This window comes from Equus caballus, chromosome 30, assembly GCF_041296265.1.
Source record: "Equus caballus isolate H_3958 breed thoroughbred chromosome 30, TB-T2T, whole genome shotgun sequence".
Classification (NCBI taxonomy): domain Eukaryota; kingdom Metazoa; phylum Chordata; class Mammalia; order Perissodactyla; family Equidae; genus Equus; species Equus caballus.
Genome location: NC_091713.1, coordinates 18104981 through 18126152, shown reverse-complemented (window position 1 = coordinate 18126152; position 21172 = coordinate 18104981). Strand labels below are relative to the sequence as shown.

The window sequence follows — 21172 nt, the reverse complement described above, 5'->3', positions numbered from 1 at the left end:
GTGGCCAAGTGGAGATGGTGCAATAATCAGAGTGGAACACGTCACGGTGCCATGCTTGTGGAGAAGAGCAAACACACCCCAGGAGGTCGATTTAATTTTGTGCCTGGGATGTCGGGGAGGGGAGCCAGCATCACAGAACCGGCTGAGTTAATAACGGTAACAGGTCACACCTTTTGACTGTGTACCCCATACCACGTGGTTCTAGTCAATTTACGTAGATTCAACCGAACAACCCTATGGAGTAGGTCTTATGATTTCCCATGTTTTACAGTTGGGGAAACTGAAGCAGAGAAAGACGTCACAGCTAGCAGACGGCCGAGTTTGAGAGTCCCATTTAGCACTGAGATTCTCCTCGATGGCGAGGAAAGAGTGGCTAATGTGGGCACAAAGATGGCCTCACTGTGCCAAGGGGCTCTGCACCCCCATCTCTGGGAAACATCCCCCGCCTCCCAGGCCGGGCTGGGGGCCTCCTCCATGTGCTTGCCAGGCACCAGGTATGTGGTGCTGTCGCTGCCCGTCCGCCTGGTTTATGGTTTCCTGTGTGCGTATTTCATCTATTTAGGTGCCCTCAGCATGCAGCTTAGTGATAACTCATGGGCTTCCCATAAATGTCGATGAGGGGATGTGAAGGAATCTAGCATCAAAGGATTGAAGGAGTTGTAAAACATGAAGGAAAGATGAGAGTCCTGGAACCATGGAGCCCGAGAGTTAGCAAAGCGCACAGGGCATGGGTGACAAAATCTCCATTAAGACCAAACGGGAAGGGACAACACGAGGAAGGAGTTTGTCACACCTAAGAATGTGGTCTTGAGGGAAGCTGTGGAATGTTCTTTCCTAAGTCCTCAGGTGGCCCGAGGAGGGAACCCCGGTCTGGTCCTGAGTTATCTCTCCGGGCCCGTCTCTCTCCTTGTCTGCCCACCCTCTCATCCTCTCCAAAGGACCGCAAGCTCTGGGCTCCCAAAACACAGGACAACTCTCCATTTCTCAACTCACCCAGGTCTCCTGTACCTCCAGGATGGCACGTGGTCCTCTCCCCCTGCACACCCACATCTGCCAGCTCCCAGCTCGGCTGCCATTGCCTCCTGAAAGCCCAGGTCCGGGTCAGGCATCCTGAGCTTCACAGCTCCTGTATGTCGCTGCCTGTTTACCGGTCCTTGTTTCTTACCGGACTAGAGAGCACAGACAGGGCCTGGCACTTAGCAGGTGCTTAATAAATATTTATTGACTGAAATGGGGTCTATAAATATTTCTTATAGGTTCCAAGCAGAAAATATTAGTCCCCTTATTCCCTCAGGCTCCATCTCATCCAACCTCGCCCCAAATTCTTTATGCATCTGCTGGTGTTCCGGTTTCTTTATCCCAGGGCCTTGGAGGCCCAGGGCTCCCGCGGGCTCTGGATGCCTGGATGAGGCTCTGGGTGTAGCACATTCACGCTCCCACTCAGGTAGCTGGGCACTCCTCCGGGCACTTAAAACTGTGCACTGTGGGTCCCCAGGGACTGATTTCCAGGCCAGGGTGGAGACGGTACATCGCCTGCCACGGCAGTTAAACGCGGCTGTGCCGATGCCACACACTCTGAGTTAAATTGTATAATTTCAATGCCGTTGTGCCCAGCATCCACCCTTCCTGACAAGCGGCTGCTGCTCTCAGGGGCTCTGTTCTGCCTGCTGGACCACACCTCCCTAACCCGAGCTTTCCCTTTATCACCTTGGAAATGGATAGGCATTAATTTTATGCTTTAAATCCAAAATAGACAATAAAATGAGGGAAGCAGCTGAGTGTTAATCTACAGGGCTGTCTGTGGAGATGACCTGAGTCCTTGGGGAAATTTGTGAGGTTGTCCTGCCCTCCCTGAGCAGAACTTTCTGGAGCATTCCAGAAATGCCCAAAGGACCAAGGATTGAAAACTTCCCTCTGCCCAGAAAGCTTCGCATACAGAAGCCTGGGAGGGCCTCCTGGGAGAAGGGTCCGGGGAATAGGCACAGCATGTTTCAGTCTAACTGCCTGGGGCAGCTCCAAACAAACTTCGCCTGCAGACATGTTCCAGGGCAGCAGGGAACAAGGCAAGTCGAAGGCGTCCAGGGACGTGTGCCTGAGTTAGTGACCCACGTGAAACCCTCCATCACACTCCGCAACAAGGGAGAACAGCTGCAATTTATCAAATGCCTACTGTGCGCCGGGTGCCTGACTTACATGAGCTGTCATCCACATCCCAGCCCAGCGAGGAGGGCAGAGGTCAAGCATCTCGACCTTCTGCATGAGGAACTGAGGTCCAGGGAGGGCAATAACTCGTCTAAGTGCACAGCCAGCTAGCGGCAGAGGCGGGTTTTAAAGCCAGGCAATGGCTGGTTGCAAAAGCCCATGTTCTCCCACAATATTGCCATGCCTCTGGGGGGAATACACTGGGACCCGGGCCATACCAGGGGAGGGGATTAGGGTGGAGGTGGGGGACCTTGGAGGGAGCAAAGGAACGGGAGAAGCCCCTGGACCCAACAGGCTGTGGCCCGTGGGCCTTTGCATTTGACTCCTGCTGTGCAGCCAGGGGCAAAACACTTCTGCAGGAGGAGAAGGCAGTCTTGTCTGGGTGCCAGCTGCTGGGATGGGGCTAATTAGGTGGGAAAGATTAAAGATCCCACATCAGCAAATCACAACCTTGCAATTAAAAAAAGCTGCACACAAGTGAAGTGTGAAGACGCCCTGTGACTTCTGCAGTGCTTATGACGGGAGCCAGTCAGCCAGAAAACTGCTGCTCTGCAGGCCCTTCTGTAAACACCTGGGCTGGCTCCATGGAACACCCTCCGGGGCTCAACTGCACGCCCCTGACCATGGTCCTGAAGGCGCCTCTTTCTCCCAGAGCAGGGAGCACCGCCGTTCAGGATGGGTCTCTCGCACACCACACCTCTAGGGCCCCAAGTCACACTACGCCTGGTGCACTCTCATGCCTACTAATTCCTGTGGTGGCGTGAGAAAGATTGATCTCGTTCACATCCAGAGGACCTCCCGGGACTTTTGAACCAAAAGAGTCTGAATCACGACATGCTTGGGATACCCTGGTGATTCCTTCTTGCCACATAAACTCACTATAATGAAAAAGAATCCCAGGAAATAGTATTTGTGGGTGAGACTCTGATGTGGCCACAAACTAAAAGGATTGAGGGGAGAGTCCAGGTGACTCGGTGAGACATTGTCTGATGCTGCCCTTAAGCAGGCATTTCCTTCTCACTTGCCGCTGTTCTTAGAACAAGGTTGACACCATATCTGGACGTATATGGCACCTGTGTTACCTGTCTCCCAGGCGCAGGGGACAGGAAACGCATCCCTGTACTGGTTCACAGGTGACGGGGTGGCATGCTGCTGCTCCCTCATTTCCAGAACATTTTCTGGAAGGAGGCAAGGCCAGGCCCCAGAGACATCCCTGCACACCTCTTCCCACCTACTTGCCTGATGGTCTCTGACGCACACCCTCCATGGAGCGGGCATGGGAAGGAGGATGGGTGTGGGTATGGAGAAGAGCCGAGACCTGGCCTGACAGAGATCCTGGGAAGGCTGCCTGGGGGAGGCTGTCCACGGTGGACCCTGGATCCCCGCATGCCCACCTAGCTGCCCATGCCATCTGTCCCTGGGTGGGCCAGGTGGCATTTAAGCACCAATCTAGCTCCTTTTATGGGGCTTGCAGTACAAAGTTGTGCCAGGGACAGGTAAGGCCATCACTAAACAAAGTTATAATTACTAAACACTGTTACCCACATGCTCAGCACGTTGTTGCTGCTGCTGGCGCCACTGCCTGGGGTGCCAGGCTGGGCAAGTTACTTCCTTGAGGTTCAAGTTCTATTCTACACTTTATCTCCATCACCCATGACCCCTGTCACTGCCCCTCCTCTGTCCTCCAACTCCACTCCACTATTAAAGTCACGCTTCAAACTGTCATTTTCTTTTAAATTTTTAATCAGTCTATGTCAAGAAAAAACAAGATTTGATAAGCCTCCAGCTCTCGCTGCTCTGTCAGCAGAGCAATTTTATGGATCAGAGTTTTGTTTCCATTTGTCTAAAACCCAGAGGAGGGAGGGAATCAACGCCACAGATCAACATGTATTTGAAGAGACATTTGGGGACTCGGGAAATTTTTTTATCCATCATTTTCTGAGGAACACCACCCACTGGGTACCAGGAGATAGCACAGAAGGAATGCAAGACTGGCAGGCAGGAGGGGCAGCCCCAGGCCCCCAGAGCGGGAGGGGAGAGCTGCCTTGGGCCTGGGAGGCCAGCCTGTGGACTGTGCAGGACAAAAGAAAAGGAAAAAAGAAATCCAACCTCATACTTTATTTGGAGGAGGAATGTGTTTACAGAAACAATTTTTGTTTTGGAAAATAAAATATGGCTGAGTTTGGGAGTGGAAGCAACAATCATAAGAGTTGACTGGAGAGGGGCTCATGACTCGAAGATAAATCGTTAAGTGGAATCTTTTTAAGACGCCCAAATGAAACATTACCTTGGTTACCTTCTCCACCATGAGATGTATCTGAACACATTCTGACCATGTGTCAAGTCACAAGATTTATCCAACGCCACGGATCCATGGGCTAGAACATGACTACAAATACGGACAACATTTCACCAAAGGACAGCACGGAGCGCACGAACTCTACTTTTAGAAGTTTCCAGAAAGCAGAGTCTGCCTGAGTCTTTCCTTTCTCACTGGAACCGCCACATCTGCTTTAGTTTTGCTTTGAGTAGAGCTGTCCAGATCAAGGAAGGTTGTCCAAAGGCCGCATGAGAACCCTCCCTCTGGGAGCCTGCAGGGGGCGCTCTGCCACTCTTCCAGCAGCTCCACGTGGACTTCCCATGGAGGCTGATCCATCCGAATTTGAAGTCCAGAGACAGTGGGAGGCAGATTTTAGAAGCAAATTTACATAATGTGACATGCTTTCAGAGGAGGCAGGTGGTAGTCAGAACCTAAGCCAACGGGACGTGGGATTTGATGGCATGTGCGTAGAATTGTCCTACGTTCCACAGCACGAGACACACTGAACACCTTCACCCAGGACGGCACAGGGGTCCTCCTGCATCCCTTTGTTCCCCACTGGTCTTGGGGAGTCCTCCAGTCTCATTTAGAAGCACTGCCACCGCAGTTCGTCAGCCTCGCTGTCGAGTCCGAGATGTACGATGTGAGTCACCGTCCCCATGGAGATACTTAGAAAACTTCCCCCATCCCCCTAAGTCCTGTCCTTCTGTGGCCTCACTCCAAGGTGAAAGGGTCTCATCCCCAGAGGGGCAGTAGAGTCATTGGGACTTTGCCTGGTTACGGATCTTCTTCCATTAGAGGGATCTCTGTAAGAAAGGAGATGAGATGGGTATTTCCTTAGGACACCGAAAATGATCTGGAATTACGTGCTTTCTCAAAATACCTACAGTTCCTGAAGTCAGTGAGAAGAAGGAGATGTTAAGTTCCACGTATCAGTTAATAATCAAATAAACCAACTCTGCCGTACATCTATTTGCTGGAAAGTCTTATACCCAGCTCATAAAAAACAAAATAGATTTTAACCATGTGCCTTAAGGGTCATACAAGCCAAAAGGTTACCAATGCACGCACAGAGAGACAGCACGGTACTGCAGGAGAGGAACTCCACCGGGAACTAGGAGCCCCCTGTTTCTGCATCATTACTGCCATTTACAGACGACACAAGCTGGAATCGGTGCTCTGGTTTTAAAGCGGTGCTGGTGCCCCCTCCCCCAGGAAATAGAGCCCTAATTAGTGTGATGCATTTTTCCTACTTTACCATGAGCTGCAATCTGCCTTTCCTTGTGACAGACACACATACATCTTTTACTTCACGCTTGGCAAAAAATAACCTGTATGTCCCTCAAATTTCTGTGGGGCTGGGCTCTAGCACACGCATCCGGGTCTTTCTTTTAGCTGGCGTGTGTTATCCTGTTCCTAAGCATCACTTTGAGAAGCCCAGCTCATTATGAGATAAAGAAGGAAAATAGCCTGGATCGCACAGATGCTATGAAAGCCAAGGACTGCCTGCCGCAGCCTTTCCAGTCTGGACGGCTCGGTGCCCTTTTGTGCCTCCTGAAATTCCCATTAATGGGCTCACCACTTGTGAGATGATGATCATTCCTTCCCATAATTGGCCTTGCCCACGGCTTTCACATGCAGAGAGAGCAAGAAGCAATTTAAGCTGAGTGAGAGGGAAGCATTGATTTGGCTGTGTGCAGGGGCGCAGGGGGACATACACAGCAAGAGGCCGGCTTGAAGGCACTGGATGCTGAGTGTGGAGGTGTATGCAAGGGTGGCTCAGGCCCTGGGGAGATCACTCACCATCTGCAATGTCGATGCCCGGGCTGGTGGATGCCACCTCCTCTGCTGTGCTGGCAACTGTGTCTGGGTTGTCGGAAGCAGGGCGGGTGCCCCCTTGGCACATGGGAGGCGAATACAGACTCTGAAGCAGCTCAGAGGAGCCCGAGACACTGTCACAGGTTTCTGACTCCCCTGGGCCCATGTCCGTGTCCCCTGAGCCAGGGTATGCTGGGGGGCTCTGGTCGTCCTCAGGTAAGGGGCAGCCCTGGCCCACGGAGGCCAGGTACCCAGGGCCTAAGGCACTCAAGCCGCCACTCACAGCCTCGTCGTAGGACGGGAGCATGACGGGCACCCCGTCCACCACCACAAAGTCAGGGTCGCTGCTGGAACTCCTAGGAGGCCCCCTGTGCAAAGGAAAGCAGTGCCAACAGGTCAGAGTGACACCACCCCAGGCTGAGGCCACCACGGCTCCTCCGTGCAGCGGGCCTCTGGGCCCTGTGAGGATGTGGTGCAGAAGCAGCAGCCTCTGGCTTGGCAACAGTGCCGTTCACCACGGCCACACTTGGAGAGCAGAAGTTTTCCTCTCCTCACTGCCCCGGGCCCCCTGCCTCTCCCCTCCTGCTCTTCCCTGCTGCCTCTGTGCTCCACAACTTCCTCATGCTCCCTTCCTCCCGCATTTGACCCCTGGGCTTGGCCTTATGGCCATGAACTCATGGGCAGGGGGACCATATGGTCCCTTCCAACAGAACATTCTATGTGCCTCTGCAGCATCCCTCAGGAAGATTCTTGAAAACGGAATAGAATTGTTAAAAGTATAGAGAACTGCGGACCCTAAGTGCCTACAAAGAAAGGTTAGACCCTGTGCCTTTTATGCTTCTGTTTTGTTTTCTGCTATAGTATAAAAATCACTAATTTTTAGTTAAGAGAGGAAAGCAACAGGAAAAAAAAAAAAGAAAGCTCTGAGCACCATCTCACTACCTGGTTCAAGTTACGTGGCCTCCCCTCCACCTCTCGACCCAGCATCAGTTGAACCGAAGCTGTGCCTGTGTTGCCTGGAGCAAGGGCTCTGGGGGTGGCACATACATGGTCTGTTCTCTCTGCAGACATCTCCTCACGTGGGCACGCACGCAGCTCCTGGCCTTGTCCCTTTGCATCTCGTCACCCTGCACGTTCAGCGCTGTGGATCTGAGCCCAGGCAGCGTCTGATGCCAAAGCGCAAGGTGAGCTCCATCCGACGGCCTCTATGGCCTCTTGCTGCTCGTGGCCCCCTAGACAAACCTGGAGTAGCCACTAATAAGTGGCCAGTGGAATTTGGTTTCTTTTTTCCTCTGCGGGGAACTGGTGCAGAGTGATGCAGCCAGAAGGTAAATCAGGAAGAGAGACAACCCAGCTGGGTGGGCAGGACCTGAACCCCTGAGCGCTGGTGGCAGGGCCTCTAAAGCCCAAGGAAATGGAACATCTGGACCTGTCATTTGAGTGGGGGGCGGGAAGGATTGGGCTGCACTGTCTCTATCACTCAAGGGACAGTGTCAAGTCCACTCACTTTTGGGAGCGCCCTGCTTAGAGATTATGGCAATGGGTTCTTATTCCACCATTCTTAAGGCTACCCGTGGAGGGAGGGAGATGGCAGGGCCCACGGTCCCTGAAGGCAGGAGGCAGGAAGGTAAGAGCTTGAGTAAGGCTCCGCTCCCCCAAACAGCTGCTTGTCAGTGTACCCCTGACAAGCTGAGTCCCCTTCCTTCCCGGCCTCCCCCCCGATGGTCTCATGCTGCCTCCTTCTTCACGGAGGACCTCCTGCCTCCTCACTGCCTTTCCCCCAAAGTTGTCTACGCCAGGGCAGCCAGCTGCCCCTCTGTTCTCCATTTCTCACTCAACAGTGGCCCAGGCCGTGGGTCCCACGGTCCAGTAGCTCCCCCATGTCCCAGCCATGACCCTCAGCTCCCCCAGACAGAGCCACCGAGCATCTCCCCAGCGCCTACTCTTGTGGGAAATGGAGAAAAAAAATCCATTCCGGGCTTGCCCTTGAGAATCTTATGTATTTGAATAGATGACACCGATTTTTCCAAAACAACTAGAGAATCATTTAAGATAAAAATACTCGAGGGATTAAAAAAAAAATCAAGTGAAAGAGTTTTGGGGAATATTTTGAAAACATCTTAATACTGGAAAGTTTCCTTCCAAGCACATGTAGAAAAATAGCTCTCTGGGCCATTTTAAAGCACTCCAGTGTGCCGCAAATCACAACCTGTGGCTTAGCCTTCTTGTTGTCATCCTCAGGCCTTCTTTAGATACAGTAATTGCACAATGCTAGAACACGGTCCTTGATGAATAAATAATGATGGTGAGGACCAAGACAGCGGATGGCAGCTTTGAGAGGAGAGAAGGTTCCGGCAACCTCAGCAAGGGCTTGGCTACGGTGCCAGGATGGCATTGACACACTCTGGGCCTGGTGAGGATGCAGGCGCCTCCCGCATGCAGCACCCTTTCGTGGCTGGGAGAGTGGGGTGCATGTCAGGTTGTGGGGCCCCTGCAGCCAGGCAGGGGAGCATGGCTAAGTGAGGTGAGGCCATCCTGGAGGGCAGGAGGTCAAGGGGAAGGTAGGTAGATTCTATCTCCAGAAACTGCCAGCTTCCTCACTCCCTGCCTGGCTGGGAGGTGGGAGAGACACAACTGGATTGTCCAGGAGGGAAGAGAGAGAAGAAGGAGTGGTTAACTCCAGGAGCCCCCTTTTCCACTTAGCAACATTCTCTTTTCCAGGGGGTTCTACCCATGGCCCTGGAACGAGACTGTCCCTGTGGGCAAGAATAAACACCCTTTCTGAAGCATGAGGTCCCAAAAGGAGAAGATTCTGAAATGGGCACAGGAATCCAACGGGTGCTTATGATTCTTCCTCTGTGAAAGGCAGCCGTGTCAGTGAGCCCTGGCTAGCATCCTGTGATGACTGGTGCCCTGCCCTCCTTTTCCCAATGGTCACAAACTCATCCCTTTGCTTTTCTAAACAACTTCTCCCTCCAGAAACAATGATCTACCAACAGCAGTGCCGAGTGGCTCTCCTTTGTTCCAAAGGGCGCTGGTGTAGCTTGTTCCGGACAAGCAGCCGGCGCTGGGAGGGGAAGGGCCACAGGCTGCTCTGTGTGCTCAGAGAGGTATTGGACAATCTCTTCCTTGGTGATGACGATGAGGAGGATGAAGATGCCAAGCCAAGCTTACTCGTGCAGCCGAGGAAGATGGAGAAGCGCGCTCGGCAGGTCCCACCCACACGCTCAGATCCACCTGTGAGGCGGCTTCTCCCTAGCCCTGTCCTGACTCCCCCATCCAGAATCCTCTTCTTCCTGAGGCTTCCCATCGCACACTGGGTCACACACCCTTGCTTTCTCCCTAATTAGCTCAGTGTATTTCTTATCCTCCCTGAGGACTGGAAGCTCCAAGGTATGTGACTTCAGGGCTGCACGCATAGACGGCGGGGAGAACGACGCCCCTGGGGGCGCAGCGCACAGCGTGCAGCCTGGACTCTGCTCCCCTCCCCGCATTCCCGCAATGCGTGCCCCGAGAATGGTCTATCCAGGGAAGGAGGGAGACAGGCTCACGGAGGGAGGGCAGAAAGAAGGAAATGAGGTCTGTCTCCAGCTTGGCGCTTTGGCCTCCCAGACCCTGAAACAGCCCAGCAAAGTGTTTTGAGCTCTCTCTCCCGTGCGCCCTTAGAACCTCAACTTTGCAGTCCTCAGGGGTCTGGCTCACCACCTTCTCTCTCTGCTGTGCACAGCGGCTGCATTTAGCCTGACCCGGGTGGCTGTGGGCCACCAAGGCTGCAGCACTGACCTTGGGGGAAAGTGGGCCTTGAACTTGGTCTGGAACATTCTGGCCAGGATGACGAGCAGCAGCACCAGCAGCACACTGGTGGCCGTGAACGCCACGATCTTCCACGTGGTCAGGAGGGTCTCGTGGGTGCCAGGCCACGTTTGCTCTGCCACAAGAGAGAACAAAGCAGTGCATGAGGCTCCCAGATTGAGATGGGCGCTGAGGTTCCCACGTGTCCCCGTTTGCTGGATTCATCTGGCCAATGAGCCGCTCACTGCGTGCCCCGGGCGCTGACCAAGTCGGCCTGTGTTACATCCCACCAAGATCCCAGAACACTAAAAACCTGTCTCCAGCATGGGCTCCGGCAGACTGAAGACAGACCCACATGTTCACACGCCAGACTGGGGTGAGCCTGGCATGGGGCTAAATAATGTACCTGCAGCTCAGGCGGAGAGGGGTTTCCTCTCCCCTGGAGAAGTCTTGTTCTGAAATGGACCAAGAGCAGGGGGAGTGGGAAGTGGGCTAAAGCCCTGTGTGAGTGTTCTGGAATAGACCATCGGTTGGGATGAAGAAGAGACAGAAGGGTGTCTGCCAAGTAAGGGGCGGCACGGGCAGACCCTTCCAGAATAGATTCCTGTCCTTTTGACACAAGCCACCTATCTCTTAGACTTCGTCCCTGTTGCTGCCACCTCCTCCCCTGCCCTCATCCTGCTCAGAAGCCGCCCCCTTAGACCCTCTCTGCCCTCCTCCAGTGCTAGCTAACGTGACCATTTTTGGACCTCCAGATGCACCGTGTCCACACACGCTTCCCCCACATGCTGTGTGCAGGGAAAAGTGTGCAGCCATCCCCACTGCTTGGCCACAGGCACACGGGGCGGGTAGGCAGGACCAGGGAGGGCAGGAGACGGTGGGCGGGTATGCGCTGGTGCCCAGGTCTCCGTCACGTGGTCACTACCCTGGTGCTCTGAGACCAGTAGCGAGGCTGGTATGCTAGTAATTGGTTACTAACTACAAAGCCCTGAAGCTTGCAAGTGGCCTAGATTTTTATAAATGAGATCAGGTCTCACCCATAATAATATAGTTTGTATTCTACTACCTTAAGTAGAAGAGAAAGGTAGAGTCAGGCAATGCTTGGGTCACACCCATGGGCCTGTGTCCTTGTCAGTGGAAGGGGATGGGGTTGGAAGAAGACAGTGTGCAGAGGCTGGAGCTCAATCCATGGGTGCTAGGGGGATGGGGACCCTGTTCGGAGGGTCTGCACTTTAACCTGGGAACAGACAGGTTAATGCTCCTGACCCTCTGAACAGGGCCTGGAATCATCAGCCACGTGCATCCACAAAGATGAGATCCTAACACCGTGTGTGGGTGAGGAGGGATGGAGCCCAGGACACAGCCAGCGGCCACTGTGTGCCCTCCGAGCCTGGCCCGTGCGGGGAGGGCAAGGTGCTCGACGCGCTCACCTGACTTGATGCAGTAGACCTGATAGGAAGGAAACCACTCCCCGTACTGGCAGGTGATGTACTTGTAGTCACTGGTGAGGCTGTAGCCGGGGTCGCAGTAGAACTCTACCACGGTTCCATGGTTGTAGCGATCGCAAGGCCGCGGGTGGCAGATGAAATCGCCGTGGCTCACCATCGGAGGCAGCGGGCACACTTGGGCAGTGGGGAGAATAAGAGTTTCAGAATCATATGCTTACCCTGCGCGAAGCTCCCGGCACAGAAATCGGGCTGGGAGAACACAGTACTTAGAGGCGTGCGTCCACGTTAATCGCCAGCCTCGTGAGTTGTCCCTGAGACGGCCTTCTATGTTTCTGTGAGAGGTCAAACGGAAGCCGGCTGTAATACTCTGAGCACGTGCTGCTACCACGTGGCATTGTAAAGGACATCATAAAAGAGAGGCTCCTTTTACGCTGCAAAGAGCATGCCTATTTAACAGACAGTATTCAGCTACTCTATTAATAATGCATGCTATTATGTGCCAGGCAACCTAGTAAATAAAATTAAGATATTTATGGACAAAATCTTTACTGAAAGGAACAGCTATCCCAAGTCTGTAGTAATCCGGGACTGGCCAAATCCTTGGGTGTCCCTACCCTGATCCCTGATGGGGTTTGGCCGATGACAGAGATGCAGAACTTCTGCTGGCTCTGTGTGCAGGCCCAGGCCATAGCCTCCCGCTCCCGGGGGCCCAGATCAGTGGGGAGTGGGCAGCGGGTGCAAGGAGGAGCCCTGGGTCCTACGCTTGGTTCTGCCACCAACGCTCTGTGACCTCATGCAGGTCACTTAACCAATTTAATCCTTGATTTTCTTCTCTGTAAAATGGAAGCTTATTCTTTTCTTTTCCTTTTTTTTGGTGAGGAAGATCAGCCCCAAGCCAACATCTGTGCCAATCTTCCTCTACCTTGTATGTGAGTCACTGCCACAGCATGGCTGACCAGTGGTGTAAGTCCACGCCAGGGATTTGAAGCCATGAACCTGGGCTGCCAAAGCAGAGTGCGCTGAACCCAACCACTACACCATGGGGCAGGCCCTGGAAGCTTACTCCACCCTCAAGGATATTTTATGGTTTTTCTGACCCTAATATTCGATGATTTTAGGGGAAGAAAAAGGTTGTTTTCAGATTCCTTTCTTGAGCCTGCACCCTGGGTCATAAGGTAAGAGCAGTTCCATCTCTGTGTCCAGAAAGACAGCCCTGGAAATTGGGGCTTGTCCATCTCATGCCACAAAGAGCTCTATTTCCTGGAAGACTCAGGACTGCCACTGCCACTGAAGCATTCTTCAAGAAACAATCAAAGCACAAACTCTACCGAGGCCAGCTCAACCCCACATCTGTGGGAACCACAAAGAACTCCAACCAAAACAAAGAGTTAACTTTTGAGCTCCTCCCCAGGGGTACCCAAAACCCCAGCCCATGGAGAAACACAGGCACCCTCACAGCTCACTCACAACGACCACTGGAAGGCCACAGAAAGCGTGTCAGGAGTACTGGCTGGCAGCAATGTGTGCCCACTTAGGCCAGATAGCCACATGGGTCCCCCCACTCAGCAGGACCACCCAACGGAGGCTCTTCACAGACACTCTCTCTAATCCTACAAATGACACGGCAGTGAAGATCCTGTCAGCTCTTTTCAGAGATGGGGAAACAGAAGCTCAGAGAATTCAAGTTCTCTTCTCTAGAGGAGAAGGTGGGAGCTCAGGCTTGCCCGAGGCAGGCCTGGGTGTGAGTTCTGGCTCAACTCCTCACCAGCTGAGTGACCCTGACCAAGAGGCTTCTCACCTCTGAGCTTCAGTGTCCTCATGTGTCAAACTGGAGTGGCTGGGGGTTGGGCCGAAGGAAGCTGGCAGGGGCTCAGTTCAGAGCTGCCATCAGCTAAGTGGGCAGCCAGGGACAGCCGGGACCTGAGTAGCTAAAGAGAGGGACCTAAATGTGATTGCTTACAGGGGTGATGGAACAGCTGATGGGGGCAATGAGGCCCCCTGATTAGCAGTGGCAGGAAGCCCCTATCACCCTTGGACAAGCAGGATGGAGGAGTCCCAGTTGCTGGGATCCCAGCAGAAGCTGGAACCACACAGCTGACTGTTGTGGAGGCTGGAGCCCAAGGAAACTCAGACACTGCTGGAGACGCCCCAGAGCAGAGAGGCTCAGGGCGAAATGCCCCAGTTTCTCCACCTGTCCACCTTCAGGCTCCCTCTGGACGAAGCCAGCGGAGAGTCAGCCAGCCAGGGGACGTGGGGAATGTGGCCTGCAGTGGGCAGCACAGGGGAAGTTCCAGGAAGGGGTCTGAGGCCCACAGGCCCAGTGTGTGCTCCAGGAAGGGTGGCTGTCAGGTGACTGCGTTCGGGTCCCCTGGCAGGGAACACTGGCAGAGTCAGGACTGGAGCTCTTTTAAGGCCGAGGCACTTACTGCCACCCCAGGGCATCTCCCATCCTGGCAGACGCCCTCCACAGAGCCGCCCAGGGCCATGGTGTCCTAGCACCTGATGCATTTCCAGTTCCACCAACTGGGGCTCTGGTCAAATCTGCTACTTCCGGGGTGTTCTGTGAGCATTTCCAGTAGGTGAGCAAGGTGGCAGGAGAAGAGAGGGAAGGGAGGAAGGCTGGCGAGGAGGAGAGAGAGAGAAAAAGGCACTGGCAACATTCAGCTGGTCCTGGCCTCACCAGGGAGGTGATGTTGCTTCCTACCTCCCCAGAGGCTCCTTTCTCTCGGAAGAACAGAGGGAAGGGAGAGTGTCTGGTGCTCCAGCACCCGCCTGCCCAGGAAAGGGAGCCACCAGGCTCTCAGGAGCAGAGTGAAGGTGGATGCAGAGTGGGGACAATTGTCTGCTGTATGGCCAGCCGAACAGTGACATCTGCCACCCCAGTGGCCTCCAGGGCTGCCAGCTCATGTGGCTTGGGGATGAGTGTGTGTATGTGGGGGGGTGTCCCTCTCCTCTGTACCTCCCGTGGGTGCTGCCCCAGAGCTCACAGGAGGCCGGACCTTCCCTGGGAGAGGAGGCCCTTTCCGTGGCCAAGGTCATAGAGAGCAGGGGGCTCTCCTTCTAGCAGGCCCTCCCAACAAGTCCCCAGGGTCCCTGTAGGATTAGAAAATCACCAGAACGTTTGCAAGGCCCAGAAAACATCATGCGAGGTCGGAAGAGGCCCTGTAAATAAATGCAAGTTTGCTATCAGCAGCAACTTCCCTCACTTGGCCTGGAGGATAAAGGACTGTTCAAATCATGGCATCAACCCCGAGGCAAATGGTCCAGGATGTGCTGAAGAATGACTGGACCGTGCGGACCAATCACTTAACAGGGGAGAGGGAGGTGGCACTGCGTGTGCACAGAGGCCCGGGCTGCGGGTCCCCAAACGTATGTGCCAATCCCAGCTCTAAACTGATGAGCCATGGGGTGTTCACAGCTTGTTTAACTTCTTGGGGTTGTGGCGTCCCCATCCGTGTAAGGAGAGAAACAATTCCTAGGGTCATTTTGAGGATTAGAAGGTGGATGTAAAGTACGTACCACAACCGTCCGGAACACAGCAGGCACTTAATAAATAACAGTAGTTAGGGTCACTGGTGCCCACACTTGAAGGAGTTCCCGTGTGGGGGCTCCACCAGCACCTCCTGCCATTACAATACCTGGACTGCGCCAGGCCTGCCCCACACATCCCAAAAGAGGATCTGGATGCCTCTCCTCCATACGTTTTCTCGGAGGCCAGATAAAAACCGCTCATCGTAGACCTTTAATTCGGAGACTGTCATAATCGGCTGCTAAAGGAGATGCCTTTTCCCCCTAAGTGGAAACATTTGTCTTCACACCTTTCAGGGTATCTAGTGATTGTACCTGGCCAACCATTAGCTTGGCTGCAAGGAAACCCCTGTGCGTCCCGGTCGGGGCAGGGGTAGGAGTGGCCTTAACTTGGAAGGAAGCCACAAGTGTTGTTAATTATAAACCAGGGAAGCTTACTTAAAAATAACAATAGGAGAGCCATCCCTGATGGCTTAGCAGTTAAAGTCCCATGTGCTCTGCTTCGGTGACCCAGGTTCAGTTCCCCGGTGTGGAATCAAGCACTCGACTGTCAGTAGCCATGCTGTGGTGGTGGCTCACATAGAAGGACCAGAAGAACTTACTACTATACACAACTATCTACTGGGGCTTCTGGAGGGGAAGAAAAAACGAAGGAAGATTGGCACAGATGTTAGTGTAGGGCAAATCTTCCTCTGCAAAAAAAAAAGAAAGAAAGAAAGAAATGATTGTTTATTAAAAAAAAAAATAAGGAGTGCCCAAGGCTCAGAGGACTTCCAGCTCTCACCACAGCCTCTCACTGTGGGTTAAACTGAGTTCCGCTCTCTCTCTCCTTTCTGTGCCTTCCCTGAGAAGCAGACAGGTCTACACAGACAGGATGACATGCTCCAACATACAGACGCCTCTTGCCCGTAGCAGACAGCCACTTAACATCGGCCATGAGGCTAGCGTTGGAAGTAACCTATGGGTTCCTCGAACTTCCGGTTGGTCAGAGCTAATTGCTTAGAACTGTCTTAGGGTCAGCGGGTGACTCAGCTCCCAGCAGTTGCTAGTTCTCAGCAAAATAATACCCGTGACAACCCGTGGGTGGCACGAATAGATTCTTCTGCAACTCTATTTTTTTTTAACATTTCTCACAACTTAGAAATTATTAGCAACAGTTGTGGGTTTTGTGAGGCATGGAGTCTGGACACTGGATGGTTATGGGCAGAATCCATGTGATGCTCTGCAGAGACTCAGCCAGAAACGGATCCTAATCCCTGTCCACCTCTGCTCCTCGCTTCGTGACGGAGGGGTATGGTTCCTTCTCGATTAGCAGGAAAACTCCTACCCAACCAAACAGCCGCAGAGTATAGTTTTCTCCATCTGTAGTGTCTCATGGGCTAGACTAGGGGGAGGGCAGAGGCGGGGGAACCTCAGTCCACCCTGGGCTGGCCTGAGCTGGGGCTGGAAATGCCAGGTGACTGTGGTTTCCCCAAATAAGCCTTCCCTCCTGTCCAGCCTCCTCTCCTCTCGAGCAGCCCCTCCCTCTCCTGCTGAGCATCCTTCCTCACCCCGCTTGTGGCTCTTTCCACCGATTCACATTTCATTCCAGCATGAACACCAACTTCACAGCAAGCTCTCCCGCACGACCTGGGCGTGACCTTGGCATTCCTGGGCAGTCTGGACATTTTCTACGCCTTGTACTTGCACAAAGCCATAAACTCTTTGAAAGTAGGGGCTGTGTCTTTTAAATTTGTATAACTCCTATGGCAGCCAGCACTACTCTTGACAAACGTTTGTTATGTGAGTGAATGAAAACTTCAAAGTCTGCACAATAAACCAGAGGACCCCCACCCCACCCCACCCCCGCAACCCCTCCCCCAGGGGCAACGAGCTGCAATTTTCAAGCAGCTTCTGGTCCCATTCTTTAATGGGAGAAGGAAAAGTCGAGACGCGATAATAGCTTTATGAAAACTTCTTCACCACATGAGCACAACACAAAGATTTGCGTGCATTTATGGATGTCCTAGGGAAGGGAGATGGGGCTTTGCCAGCCCCACCCGTGAGACGGACACTGAAATAAAGAGGTCAACGCTCCTGGCACGTTCACAGTTGGCTTCTTCCCAGGATGCACCCAGGGGTGTGCAGATCCCAGTGCCATGGGGAATCTGATACAAACGACATGTTAAATTCGCACATCCTTCATTGCACGCGGACGACACTTAACAGAGATGTGGTGGCGCCAGTTCAGGAAAAGGTTAAGTGTCGGGTGAGGAGGGGATTCAACACAATGTAAAAATAAAACACAGGAGCCACCAATCTGAGGTGCGGAAAATAAAGAGCAGGGGAAAGATGCTCAGGTTTTCCTCTGGAAAATAGTGTAAAAATGGAAACATAAGAAAATTCTATTCCTCTCGATTGGAAAAACCCATAAAGGCTTTTCCAGGTGCTATTGACGTTTCACAGACCCGGACCAGTGATGGCTGTGGACAGAAGCCTCCTGGGCGGGCCTCGGCCGACCTCAGACTTAGGGACAAGGGCTGGCCCAGCTGTTCCGTGCTGGACCGCTGCTCACACAACTCCGATTGCGAAGCGACTGCCATCGTGGATAAAATACAGGGGTACCTTCCCGAGCCCCGGAAACTTGTTCTTTAGTCTTCCTGAGGGAAGACCGCCCTACCACCTCCCTTTTCCAAGGGCAGCCCACAGAGGTGGGGGCAATCAGACTCCTTTCTTAATATTACGCAGCATCTCAAGGAACCCAGGAGAAGCGAGGGTGAGGTGTGAGGCCGCAGAGCCTCTCGCCAGGGCTGCAGTGGCGATCTGGGCAGGCAGCGGTTCCCTGTGTGGACTGTCCAGTGCACCATGGGGTTTAACATTTCCAGCCTGCCCAGGAAATACTGGCAGCACCTCCCAGTCATCGGAACAACCCCAAACGCTCCCAGATGTTCCTAATGCCCCTAGAATCACTCCTTGGAACCTCTCCGTGCGCCTCACCTTCAGCTCTGGCCCCAGGCCCGGCCCCGCCCACCCAGCTGGCAGGACGCCCAGCGGAGACTGCAGAGGCACATGGGGCAGGGTTTGAGCCCAGCTCTGCCCTCACTGGCCAGTTAGCTCCCCTTGTCCCTCAGCCTCCTCATCTGTCAAATGGGGACAATAATACCCACCAGCTAGAGCTGTTGTGAGGATTGCCTGAGCCAAGGGTACTGAGTCAGGGGGCTTGCTAAGGCGGCTGATACCAGGTACTACTATTGCCTGCTTTGTTTTCCAGGGTGGGGGGACCCCCGCGCCCCATCCCCACTCACAGGTGAAGCTGCTCTGGGGAGTGAGGGCAGGGGAAAGGGTTTGCCCAGTGCCTGGGATCCCCGAATTCCTCTCGGTCCACCTCCAGCCTGGGCAAGGTGTCCACCCTGCGGAGTCCTGCTCATGAGGGATGTGCCCCAAGGAGGATTTCCTCCCTGTCCCCCAGCAAGAACGTGGTCCAGTTGGGTGTGAGAGATGAGAGAATGTCCCCCTGGCCAGATGTCCCCTGTGAGGGGCAGCCCAGCTGATGGCTCATTACTGGAGCACACTGGCTCTGTGGTCATTCCTCCACGGGGACACCAAAGGACCTTCTCTGGACATGGCTGCTGCCTCGCTTTCAGGAGGCCTGTGATGCTCACACGCCTAATGGGCCTCCCACCTCACCCTCTGCAATCCTGGCTGGCTTCTTCTGGGAGGTGGACCACACCATCCTCTCCACAGATGGAGCTTCCCCAAGACTCAGTCAACTTGCCTCCTTCTGTCCTAACAGGGACACAGAGATGCTTTCTCCCACCCAAGTCACCACTTCCGTCTCTCCAGCCTGTGATCATTTCTGCAGGTGACTCCTGGCCTCTCCCAGTGAGTTCTGTTCATGACATGGGAGACGGATGGCTTGGAGGGCCCCAGGGGCAGGCAGCAAGTGCCACCTTGTGTTTGGGGGGTGTTGGAAGCAGAAGCCCATGCTGTCCCCACCACCAGGGTGTGGTTGGAGCATTTTCACTTGCTTACAGGCAAATACATCTCACACGGCTTCCTGCTTGTCCTTCCGTCCACCAGGCCCCCAGGCCACCGTCTGAGCTCAGGGAAGCTCAACTAATCCTATTGCTGAAGTGAAATGAAGCTGGAAAGAAAGGCTGATGCATTCCTAAGTGGAAAAAAATGATCCTTTGGCCATCTCTTCCTGTTTTGAGTTATCAGCCCTACGGCACCTGCTTTGGCATGGAGAAGGGAACCGATTAGACTGGGATGGCTGTGTTTAGACCCTCTGAAAGAAGAGCCTCTTGTCCGGTATACTGATCTTACTCCTTCACTCATTTCTTAAATGGTTTATTTAACAAATATGTTTTGGACAATCACTGAAGCTAGATCCTACATTGTCTCTATCCTCAGGGGGCTTACTAAAGACAGATGATAAATAAGCAAAAAATGAGTATTTAGATGGCTGAACAAGCCTTCTCCTGTATCTGCTGAACAAAATATCAGTATCTCACTCTTACACACACAAGAGGTGGGATAGGGCGACCAGGCACCCCGCCTCCCAGGGAGGCAGGGAAGCCACCTGGGACCAAAAGGAGCCTGATGTTCTTGTATTTTATGCACTATAAGACCCAAAATGTATCCTGGAATTGGCAGGGGTGGAGGTAACCAGGGGTGGAAGGGCTTACAAATGCAAGGCCAGGCCACCGTGCTTCTCCTGCAATGGAGATGGGCCAGAGAACAGGTGTCATGTGCACGTGGAGAAACTGAGGACTCCCCAGACACAAGAGGAGGCCAGGAAAGGTAAGAGGTGGGCCTTGAATAGGACAAGTATGAGGAGGTGAAAGGTGCCAGTACAGGTAGGGAGCAAAGGACAAGAAGAAAAAAGGAACAGGGAGAGAGAGGTCCTGGGTGGAAGAGACTCCATCACGAGAGGACAGGTCCTTGTGGGGATGTCCTTGAGGTCTTGGCCCCTCATGTGGATAATGCAGGGTTCCTGTGATGGTTAATTTTATGTGTCAGCTGGACTGGGCTAAGGGATGCCCAGATAGCTGGTAAGACAGTCTTTTTGGGCGGGTCTGTGAGGATGTTTCTGGAAGAGATTAGCATTTGAATCAGTAGACTGAGTAAAGATGGCCCTCACCAATGCATGTGGACATCGTTCAACCCGTTGAGGACCTAAACAGAATAAAAAGGCAGAGGAAGGGTGAATTTGCTCTCTGCTTGAGCTGGGATGTCCATCTTCTCCTGCCTTGAGCCCTGGCCCTCCTGGTTCTCAGGCCTTCAGACTCGGACTGAATTACCCCACTGGCTTTCCTAGGTCTCCAGCTTGCAGACAGTATCTTGTGGGACTTCTTGGCCTCATAGTCACATGAGCCAATTCCAATAACAAATACCCTCTTTTATAACACCTATCTGTCCATCTATAGATGGTTCTACTGGTTCTGTTTCTGTGAAGAACTTGGAATAACACAGTCTTCCCCTGAGTCTCCAGCCCCACCCTGATGCTACAGATCGGATTCTACGGCTGGAACTGGAGGTAGAAACTGCTCAAGCCTCGCTGGAGGTTCGGGGTTGTTTCCTGACAGAGGGTGGAAAGGAGGTGCTCTCACTCTCCGCTCCCCCAAATCATAGGCATAGCCAGGCACCGGAAGCACCTTCAACAGGGACTATGAGTAATCAGAGAGAGCTGGGAGAAATTACCCACTGGCTAAGCAATTGACTGATTTCAAGATCAGGAACTGTTCATGTTACATCTGATCACAAGTTCTCTTTGCCACGAATGGAGACCACCAGGAGGCAGAGAAGAAATGTAACACTGTCGGGTGTGCATGTGTAAGAATCAAATTTAGAAGAGCTGTTCAAGGAAGGCCCCTAGGGAGGTGGCATTTAAACTGAAACCTAGAGCAGAACCATTCACAGCGGGTCCGTAGACCAGCACTGGTGCGCCAACGGTTTGCTACGAATCCATACAAAATAAATTGAGAAATCAAGAGTAGCCGTTCAGAAATTTTTGTAGCAATGTGGCTTTGTCACAACATCAAAGAGTGTTTTTGATTCCTATTTATCGAAATGCAGTTTTACT

The 21172-nt window shown here is 53.2% G+C and overlaps 1 protein-coding gene across 7 annotated transcripts in view; it reads right to left on the bottom strand.

The window, feature by feature from the left end:
* Nucleotides 1-4305: 4305 nt before the first annotated feature.
* The window catches only part of SUSD4 (sushi domain containing 4), a 123879-nt gene continuing 107012 nt past the window's right edge, over nucleotides 4306-21172 (bottom strand). For all 7 annotated transcript variants that reach the window (XM_070256024.1, XM_070256027.1, XM_070256023.1 and 4 more), the window contains 4 exons: nucleotides 11563-11754; nucleotides 10124-10268; nucleotides 6326-6708; nucleotides 4306-5328 (listed from right to left, as the gene is read on the bottom strand). In XM_070256024.1, the coding sequence (XP_070112125.1) occupies nucleotides 5300-5328; nucleotides 6326-6708; nucleotides 10124-10268; nucleotides 11563-11754 (749 nt within the window). In that variant the 3' untranslated portion in view covers nucleotides 4306-5299. The remainder of the gene's footprint in view (nucleotides 5329-6325; nucleotides 6709-10123; nucleotides 10269-11562; nucleotides 11755-21172) is intronic.